Consider the following 10,969-nt stretch of genomic DNA (forward strand, 5'->3'; position numbering starts at 1 on the left):
GCTAGGCAAGCAGACAGGCCACGGTTCATTTGAGGACAGAAGCTGCTCCCTTCCATCATTCAACTGTTCATTAATATCAGCTGTTCCTATGGGTCTCCTTGCAACTAAGCCTTGCTGCACTCTGCAATATCTATCAATATCCCAGCAACACAAGAACACTGCCTATTCCAGAGCTCGGCTTAAAAACTGACCAGCACTCCACAGGGCGTGTTTGCAAAAATAACCGCCTCTGAGATGAGTGATAATAGGGTGCATGTGCCGTGTGCATATGTTATTGACAGTCTGGATGTTTCTGGTGAGGTAGCTAAATTGGTGGTGACGATAAAAGAGGTAAGATTAACATGGATGACTTAACACAGAGACTCTAAAAGTGCAGCTCATGCCGGCCCTCATAGTGTTCTGCTCAGTGTGGGTAAAGGGTTCATTTTCTCAAAATTAACCTTGTCAAACTCCTGTTCTGCCTGGGGGAGATTTGTATTACTATTGCAATTTTTCAATCAGAGATTGAGGAGAGTGTGAAATTTTAACATGCTTGTTCACTCCCTATCCCCCGCCTCTCTCTTACTCCATTTTTTTTTTACTCATAGTCCATTTAGAATTTTAAGCAGATTTCACCCATTCTTATAATAGGATTCTCCCAGTCCTGAGTGTGGTGTGCAGTGTGCTGTGTTTGTGAGTGTATACAGCAAGCAAGAGTGCTCGCTGTATCAACTCAAGCTCGGCGCACTCCACACTCTGCTACTCCAGCAGAAGAGTTCTACTGGGTCAAAATTAATTACAGAAGCTGTTAAGCACACACCAGCTGTTGTAAACAAATGCAAATACATTTTCATTTCAAACAAGCCCCCTTGTATGGCGGCACACAAAATACTGTAAATCTTCTGTGTGTTTACTAACAACTTGGGCTATCGTCAAGCTGTGCTGGCGTTCCTACAGAGAAATTACTCTTATTCATATACACCCAACTGCTGAGAATCACCATCACCACTGTTTTAATTAAGGGTTTTCCCCAGTTTAGTTGCTCCTTTTGCCATCCCTCTTTCAATCTTTACTTTCCTCACACTAAAATATCTCCATTGCTCCATGGCCGGACCTAACTTAACTAATTAATTATTGTCTATAAAATGTGAATAGTGAAAAATGGCCTTCTTAATGTCCCACAGACCAAGGTGACATCTTCAAATATTTTGTTTTGTCTGACCAAATGTTCAAAATCTAAAGATATTCAGTTCACAAAGAGTAAATGTCAAAAACATTAAAATTGTCACAAATAAATAGGAACAAAAATAAAATAAGAACAATGAAAAGGTTCCAAAGCAGCAACAGATAGAGAGACAGTATATATTCAATAATAATAATAGAAATTCATACATTTTTGTTCACTACCAAATATAATACATTTAATTTTGACAATCGGTACTAATTTGTTAATTCTCAGCCATTTAGTAATGGTATGCAACTGTAGATTCTCTCAGCTCCAGTAATGTTGGTGAAGCACAGAACAAAGTTGAGTCATCTGCACACATAACTACATCGGCATTTGTGACAACATATGGTAAATTATTTAAGTGAAACACCACGTTATTTTTTTTTTGCTGCCATTGAAAAATACCTGCTTTATTCTTCCAGAGAGGCAACTCCTTATCTAAGCAAGAGCTGAAAGTGAAGAACTATTACATTTAAGCTTGGCAATAAGAATACTATAGTCAATGACATCAAATCATTCTGGTCATCCATATGAGTTACCCATTGATCAGTGATATGTGCTAATGCAGTGCTAGTGCCCTGATCTATAAGCATGCTGTGCTTTTGTAAGTAGTTCATTCCTGCTAAAATAATCTGACATTTGATTAAAAATTATCTTCTGAAGTGTCTTATTCAGCACAGGTAGTATGGAACCAGTAAAACCTGCGTTTCCATCTTTGGGTAAATATATGATTTTAGACTCTTTCCAAAGCTCTACACAGGTCCCACTGACAGAGCATCTATCAAAAATATGACAAATAGGTTTGGAAAGCAGCCTAGCTGCAACTTAAAACAAGTATACATCCAGTTTATCTATACCAGGAGATGTGTCAACTGAAAGCAACATCTCCTCAATTGCATTCTGGTTAATCTGATCAAATGCAAAACAATATGTTTTATCTCTTATAATATTGCTAACAATGGGGCTACATGTTATGTTGACATAAATTCAAAATTGCATTCAAGATCTTAAGCTGTCTAATTTGTTGAAGAAGTAGATGTTGATTTGCTACATCACAGTTTTCCATACTTTTTAATAACATTTACAGGGCTTTTTGTCTTGATCTCAACTCATCAAGCCAATTGTGCACTACTACTGTACTTTACAGACTTGTTAGTGGAGCATGCTCATCCACTAACTTTTATATGGCCTGCAGTAAACAATCTTAAGTCAACACTTGGGCATTTTAGTCTTTCTTGTTGAATTGATCAAATTACAGTCACTGCATCCCACTGCCACCGATACTGCCTGAAGACAGCTCAAGTATGTTAGTGAAAAGTATGATCAACAGAGGTTAAAGTTAAACACTGTTTAACCCTGTTGAATAAATTCCTGTAGGCTGAGTCACAACCTAGGTAAGATAAAAATCCGTCATAGAAAGCAACTTCTTAGGGCGCCTAGATAGCTTACCTGGGTTGCTAGAGAGCATTTGTTGAACCTTCTTCTCTGCAATGCCATTAATAAAAAAGTTTATCCTCCTGCACTGGTTTTCTATGTTCGGAGGCCCTTCTTGAATCCAATTTCAGCTCTTCACACTTCAGCATTAAATAAACTGGTCTTCAGCTCCTCTACACCTCTAATAACACCATCCATACTGTTGTTACTTCCATCCATGCTCAGCTGAATTGAGTTAAGTTTTCCGGCTGCTGAAGTAACATCTCTTCCAAGTGAAACTCAAAAAGTCTGACTGTCTGTGAGGAAGTTAGCTAACGTGTATAAATGCAAAACAGTCCAAAAGGTTTCCTTGTAGAGATGGCCAAAGACTGGACCATGAAGAAAATGATTAGCATTCTCAAAGCCAGCTAGTTAGCCGGGTTCGCCTGCTACCTCAAGTCCCCAGATGCCATCTGAAACAGGATCCGGTCCAGGTGATAGCCCTAAGTGAACTCCCACCAGTAAGTGCACTGAACTGTCAGCCAAAATCGAGGACCATTCCATGCACAATCATGCTACCAATCCATCACTCACAGAGACTCTTGACTCTCGTCCTTTCCCAGGGATGATTCAACTATTACGCGTAATTATCACACTCTTAGTAGCATCCTTGCTGACAAGCAGTCTTGTTTGTCACTACTTTCATCCAAAGATGAAAACATTACATTATGATGACATAATTGCAACCGTGAAGACCAAGCCTCCATATCTTGCACTCTGAAGCCATCTAATAGCAAGATGATTTAACTTTGGTACATAACAGAGTGTTTCTCAATGCTACTAGTAGAGTTAAAAGGTTTGGCTTAAAATGGATGGTTTTAAACTCTTTGGGACTGTAGGAAAGACAAGGAGAAATTGGAAATGTCATTGTCACTGTTCTTTTCGCCTCCCTGAAAAAGGACAAAAATGCATGACCATTTTCATTTCCAATCTAGATGACTCAATCAACTTTTTTTCTTTTTCAAAATGAGTCTCGTCCGTAGAGGGGAAATAGAGGAGACAAAAAAACTGACATCAAAGGTAATAAAACTATCAAATCTATTTCAACCAAACCTGAAATAGTGCATCAATCCAGCAAAGGTCGAAGGGTAATAGCAGCCACAGACTATTTTAACAGTGCTACCTTACAGTCGTATTTCATTCTCACCATGTGTTTAATACTTTTCCACTCCCCCAATGGTCCCTCTGACTGGTTATCTGTGCTGTTTTGAAAGAGGCCAACCAAACTGTTAGAAAGGCCACCCTCTCTCAGCCATCCAGCAAGCTTGCCCTGCCAATCGGCCATCCTGTTTCCAGACAGCACAGTCATTTCCCAGCCCAGTGGAGCAGCACTCCCTGACCTCTGCCTCGACCTCCGCCTCAACAGACCGAGCTCCAGCACCAGCTCCAGCCTAGAGAGCAGGCTCAGGCCACCTCTACTTATTTATGAGCCATTTCACACAGTGCTGCTCCCATTAGAGACCCAGCCTTGGCCCACCTTACACGGCACTCTCCTTGCACTTAACACATAGAGTACAGCACCAGGGCCAGGGGGGCATGTGCAGTGGGTGGTGGTGGGCGGGTTGAGGACACCATCAGACCTATGACATGGGCACTGTCACACACCCGGCTCAGGATTTCATCAAACAATCAGAAAAAGTCAAACATATCAATCTACTTTGTGGTTAGCAAACATTTCCTGCAGACAGCTGCTAGGAGACCAATCACTCTGGCACAATCTTTTATTACTGTATTTCCTTTTGAAATATGTGTGAATTGCTATTTGACTATCCTCAGGGAAATAATCACCCACTGATCTAATTTAACGATGCACAAGAACTGATGGGTTATGCTTATTGAACCATAATTGGACATTTCATTACTTCATTTCGTTGGAGCTGAACTGCTACTCTTAGCAGGAAACAGACTTAGAAAGACAAACCCAAAAGTCTCCACAGCATAAAATCTGACAGATGGATTCATTCATGAAAACATACAAGACTTTAATATGAAACTCTATCTATGCATGGCTGAAAACAAGATTAGTCTTAGCTAGTAACATTCAAACACTGTAGAGAGCCAGTGAACATTAGCGTGCTTACTGTACATTGACTGAAAGACATAGAAGCTTCTTCCAGAGAAAGAGAGATGAAGACCAACACCCACCTGTGATTGTGACAGAGGCGTAGCCCTCCTCTCCTAGTAGTGGATTGATCAGTCGGCAGCTGTAGGTGCTATTGGGCTCCAGCACAACTGTCAGCACGCTGGTCATAGTGAACAGCCCTTCCTCATTGGCCACCACTGAATTGGTGATATTGTCCGTCAGGTTGCGCCCGCCCCCATCCTGCCATACCACGTCAGCTTGAGGATAACCGCCGTAGGCCGCACAAGTCAGGGCTACCTCATCACCTGGACGCAGATTGGATTCGGGCTCCAAAGTCACTATGGGCTTGGAGTAGGGGGCTGAAAAACAGCAAGAGTACACAGAAAGAAGAGATGGGGGAGAGGTGAGGATTCATGGTCCGAGGGAGGAGAAAAAGAAGTATGGGGTGGGTAAGGGTAGGTGAGGATGGGGAGAGGATAAGGGAGCAGCAGACACATACAGACTTTAGTTAGATACTATGCAGTGAGAGTCACCCTGGGAACTGTTTGACATGATTCCTATTAAATTCTTAATTATATTTAGGGAGCTTAGCATAACACAGTGCTTAAGATCCCACAGACAGCATCTGTGGCACATCCTGATGCTGCATCCTTACACTCTAACACCGCTCCCTCTAGAGGGCCAAAGCACTGAGCCACTCCCAAACAGGAAATACGGTACAAGCCGGCAGGCGGAGGTGGGCAGGCCTGGGAGAAAACTGGCAGGCTCAGAGATTTGGGACGACTCAGCCTATGGCATGGAAAAGAGCGTAGACGGGTGGGGGTGAGGGGTGAATCGTCGGCCTCGGCTGAAATCACGTTTCTCCAATCCCCTGAGCTAAAACAGGAGTACAGAGGTGGCGGAGAGAGACGCTGCTGTATTCCCAGAACCAATCATTGCACAGCAAACAACGGGGTGGAGCTGAGGGCGAGATGAAATAAGTTTGTCTGAGCTGCTTTTTGAAAAGTGGACTCTCAACACAAAGACAGATTTAGCGTGGTACACACTAACTTCCCCAGCCGTCCATTTGACTGACAGGCAAAATTCCATCGAGGGCTCCTTTCATTTTCTCCCAGCACAGCATGAAGGAAGTCCACAATGTTAACTGTAAAAGCCGGCTAAAAATAGAACATCTATAAATCTAATACGTAAAATGGAACCAATTTATCACTGTTGGAGACATTGTTTTCCCTCTCACCAGCCAGGAGAAAAAATTTATTCATTAACACCACCTAATGCACATCCATCCTTGGAGAATACAGGAACAATCTCACAACAGATATAAAAATGGGAGAAGGAAGGAAAGGCACACAGAATCATTATAAATAAATAAAAGGCTCTCAGCTGTGAAGGTGGGCGATGTAGTCGCACAGCAGAGAAGATGTTAGCAGTGGCTGATTGACCATAACAACAGTTAATAATCAAAGTCAGCAGATATTGACCATGACAGAGACCACAATCAGCGCTTATTGACCAAAAACACTGCTCAGCAGCACCGAGGAAACAATTTATCACCTGTTTGCGTCTCATGAGAAGAAATTATCATAAATCGCCTTCTCTATAGTTAACTATATAATACATTTGATTGCATACTATTAGTGTATATGTGTGTATAAGTATGGAGGTCAAGTCACTTTCAATAAAATCAATCAGAAGTATCACTACAATGAAAACACCAGCTAATTAACAGCATGTACCCTTTATCTAGTCACTTTAATTGTTTAGTTCTTGAGATCTTTATAATTACCTTGCAATCTAACATGTGTAGGTGTTTGTGTGTGTGTGTGTGTGTGTTTGTGTGTGTGAAAACAATTATATAATACTTTAGTTCGCTCTAAGGAAATTTGTGATTTTGTGATGAGGTCATCAGAGTTATCTCTCTATCTTGGGCTAGGAGACAAATTATAGAAAGCTTGGACTTTTGAAGATATGGGTATTTACCAGGCAGGAGAAGCCTAACAAAAGATCCTATCATGTTGTATCGTTGGATATGTCCCATATTTTCATATAAATATTGCATATTTTCTTTATCATTCAATTTATCAATAATCTATAAAATCTCGGGCTGGTGGGAAATTGTTTACTTAATGTTGCTTTTTTTTCAAATTTATGCTTGATAAAATGACTCATCGGGAAAGGGAAAAAGGGGAAAGCAATACAACAGATGTAATTTACTGGTCATAAGTGTCCATGTACGCATTCATCGGCACGTCTCTACACGCGTCATGGATTTCACAGCTTGACTCACCGGCAACCTGGAGCAGCAAAGCAGCACTGCCGTAGTCCTGCACCCTGACGAAGCAGGTATAGCTGCCTTCGTCAGCCACCACCACCCTGCGCAACAGGAGCGAAGTGTTGCCCAGGCCCAGCTGGGCGGGGAACAGGCTGGTACGGTTGGCGAAGCTCTCGGCCTGGTCCGCCAGCTGGTCGTGTCCCTCCCTGTACCCGTGCACACTGCGTTTGGTGTCTGTCAGCTGCCAGAAGACGGTCAGATCAGTCAGGTTGAAGGGGGTGGCAAGGCTGAAGGAGCAGTTGAGTGTGGCATCCCTGCCGTGCAGAGCCACCACTGGCTGCTCCGGGACGTGCACTTCCATCACAGCTAAAAGAGAAGAGATGGGACATATGACTGATGTCAGTTCTTAAAATTCTCTAAATTAAAAAACAAAGACAAAAAAAACACAAAAACATTGCGTTTTACCTACTTATACAGAGGGATGTGTTGTCGGGTAAGTTTGTCAACCACAGAAAAATGTATTAAATACACAAAACCTTTGTTGCAATCATCTCAACTCCGCAGCCTTCACTGTGTCAATCTTATATACCAAACATCACCCATCTGTCACCTAGGTAGTCTAAAATAGACAATAAACAGTATTAGTAAATACTACTTGGCCCTAGTATAAACATACAGTATTCACTGAATCACAGCATTAATTCAGTGTGTCGTGTTCAAATATGACAGACTGACACCTACTCAAATTCGAATGGCTTTGAAAAAAAAAAAAATCAATGCAGCATTTTGAAATGTATGCTGTGTGACTGCTTCAGAAACATCCACTTTGTTTGTGCAGCATGGTAGCACGGAGCGTGTGAGACGGGATGAAGGCGAGAGGGAAGAAGAGGAGGGATCTGGAGGTAAGCATTAGGACTTTGTTTGTGTTCCTATAGGCTTTGCCTCCCGGCGATAGCTCAGTGCGCTGAAACTCAGCAATGGAAGCAACAACATCTGTATAGTATTTAGTTAAATCGTTAAGTTGAATAAAAAAAAAAAAAAACCTCTGTCGGGGGGAGCAGTATAACTGCAGCAAAACTCTTGGGTGTGTGTTTTTGTGGGAATGAAAAGTGACTTCACTCCTCACCAAAGGCTTCCACTCAAAGGTTGCTCGTTTTTTCTGGGCATATGTATGTGTGTGTGCCTGTGTGTATTGTTTGTCTAGACTAGGCCAAGAGCAAAGAGTACACTGCATAATCATTCTGGATTAGTAGCCATCTCAGGCAGTCCAGAGTACATCCATAGTAGTCAGCATTCTCCATTGATCCCTGTCTGCTCTTATACAACTCTGGAGACACTCATCAGCATCACAGGGGAGAAAAAAAAAAAAAAAGCCAGTCGGCTCCTGGAGCAATACACTCTACTTTATGCTCATCCTCTCTAATTGTTATAATCACAGTGGCATTTTAGCCCCTCGCCCCTTTTTGAGCTCTGTCTATCACACAGCCAACGTCAATGTTGAATCGCTTTGCTATGAAGGAGATTTGACTGCTGCAGAGGTGCAATAATTACTTCCTCTATCAACAACAAACAACTCTTTCATCTGAGAGGGTTCATATATGGATGGGTGTTGCTAAGTCAAGGCAGACCTATTTTCAATCACATTCAGCCATTCCCAGCAAGGTAGCCTCTCCACATCACACCCTCAGCAACCCGCTCATCTGTAGGAACAGTGCCACCTACTGCCTTACTTCGCAGGTGCAGAGAAGTGCGACAGAAAAAATGCACAGATCGCTGTCCAAATACCCCATGTAAACCTAAACCTAGACTCTAAATATAAATCATTTAACAGTTAGGATCTAAAATATTTAAACTGTAAAATATGACATACATCTTTTCTTCCTCCAATACTGCATCAAATAAAAATAAAAACAAAAAACATCATAAAAACTGGAATACAAAACCGCCTGTTTTGCTATATATAGTCTACCACACCAGTGTCACTGGTTCATGTGTCGGCATTACTATACTTTGAATGAAAATGTTGCAACATAATTTTGACCTAGAGCAAATCAAAGCCTCCATACCAACCAGTTACACAACAATTCTCTGACCCCCATGGTGAAAACCGCAGAGGGTTTTCCCCTTTACTGGGATCACAAAAGCTCTTCTGGTGCTGTGGGGGTTTTCTATCGCCCCATATTGTGCCCACATTCACTCGGGCTGGGCTACAGCACGGCAAACAATACAGAGAGAGTTATCAGGGCAGAGCATGGCAGGAGCAGGCAGCATTGTGCCGCCATCAATAGGGATAACTGAGCAAATTTCTGGAGTGTGTATTTTTGCTGTCTTTGGAGGTGGCCCAACCTTTGCGGTAATGAATAGGTCGCGGGTGTTTTTTGTAGGAGTGGAGGGTCAGTGACAGCCCTCTCCGAGACGTGCATGCTGAAGGAGGAGGAGAGAGAGCAATTAAATCACTCCCCGAGCAGCCTGAGATGACTCACACCACTGAGTTCATACAGGAAGGGGGAAGGGAAACAGAGAAAGAGAGGCCGGCGTCAAGCTCACACTTAAAGATAATATCTGGAAACAAGCCAAGACAGAGGTTGTGGTGGAGCCTCACATACTAATCCCTCAACACGGACCAAAGCCATGTCAGACAGGACAGAGAGATAGAAACTCCCTTTCTCATTCTACATCCCTGCCTCCTTCTCTTTCACTCACTGCTTCTTAAACCGGTGACCTACCAGTCGCTCCAAGGCCCTGGGAGGACGCAGCTCTGCACAGAGACCTTGTGTAGAGACACCGACCTGCGCTTGAAAAGAGAATAGAAGGGGAGCATTTTGCATTGCAGGGGGAGGGGATTGGTGAGGAGAGGAGGGCAAGCTAGGCCAGCTGACGTCATGGAAAGCGCACATCTGATGTCCCATTCGTCAGAGGTGAAATACCACGAGCCAAAGCGAATCACTGCGCACTTGGCTGTTTTTGATATTCTGCTGTTTACCACAAACAGCGTGTTCCGTACCGCAGCTGACTGTTTGATCGTCTCTCCTTAGGTCTGCTCTCGACATGAAATAAACATGCATTCTCCAGAGAGACAAGTGTAAGAAGCCGAGGTGGAAGATTATAACACAAGTGGTCTTTGGCGAGGGGGCCGGGCTGCACCTTGTAGCCGGGGGGCCGCGGTGTCTTCTCAGGGGGTAAGTGGGAGATCTCACCTCTCCCTCCTCCCTCTCGATAAAGAGATGCTCAGGAGCCATAGAGGGCAGGGTGGGAGACGTCAGGCAGTGGGGATTTACACACTGCACTTTGTGTTTATGGGCCTCAGCTCTGTTTGAGTGCCTGCGAGACAGAGACGGGCACTTTCACAGCCGACATGAAATAAACTCATTACAGCCTTCGCGAGCGTTGGCAACGGGCCCTGCTTAGCAGCGAGGCACAGGGATGGGATGGCTAGAGAAGGCTGCAAGTGATCTTCATACCGCTCTCCACTCTACTTTCAAGACTACCCACCACCTTGTCACTATTAACACCTCCTTCCATCATGCTTTCCCCAGGTGCGCGTGGCAAGGGTGCTGCTGGATTTGCTTCTACCGTGTTATTTGTATAGTAAGCTGATGCTAGCTAGGCACACGAGGTGAGCATGGAGGCTGAGTGCGAGACGGAGACAGCGTGGGATGCGAGCAGACATCAAATAGGAGGATCACAGCTTTTATAGGGAGGGTGCTTGCAGGGTGACAGCAAGGCTGTTGGTAAATAAAATCCAGTGATATCTCCCATCATTCTGGCAGATACAGACAAGTGAGTGTGCGCATACAAGCACCCACATGCACTTTAAAGATACTATACTATGTGCACAAAACAGCATAACTAGACTGGGATTATTGGCCTTTACTAGTCTGTGTAGTTAAATGTTGGTGTATGTTTTAAATAAAACAAAGCATACCTGTGTTGA

The 10,969-nt window shown here is 43.3% G+C and overlaps 1 protein-coding gene across 9 annotated transcripts in view; it reads right to left on the reverse strand.

Moving 5' to 3' along the window:
- cd276 (CD276 molecule) overlaps positions 1-10,969 on the reverse strand; it is a 64,155-nt gene that overhangs the window by 39,744 nt on the left and 13,442 nt on the right. For all 9 annotated transcript variants that reach the window (XR_004797524.1, XR_004797523.1, XR_004797529.1 and 6 more), the window contains exons 3-4: positions 7,051-7,401; positions 4,826-5,122 (exon numbers count right to left, since the gene is read on the reverse strand). Coding sequence is in view for 1 of the 9 variants with exons in the window: in XM_035681822.1 (XP_035537715.1) it covers positions 4,826-5,122; positions 7,051-7,401 (648 nt within the window). In the remaining 8 variants the exon portion in view is untranslated. The remainder of the gene's footprint in view (positions 1-4,825; positions 5,123-7,050; positions 7,402-10,969) is intronic.

Source organism: Morone saxatilis, unplaced genomic scaffold (assembly GCF_004916995.1).
Source record: "Morone saxatilis isolate NCDOM2014 unplaced genomic scaffold, NCSU_SB_2.0 Contig11, whole genome shotgun sequence".
NCBI classification, from domain to species: Eukaryota; Metazoa; Chordata; class Actinopteri; family Moronidae; genus Morone; species Morone saxatilis.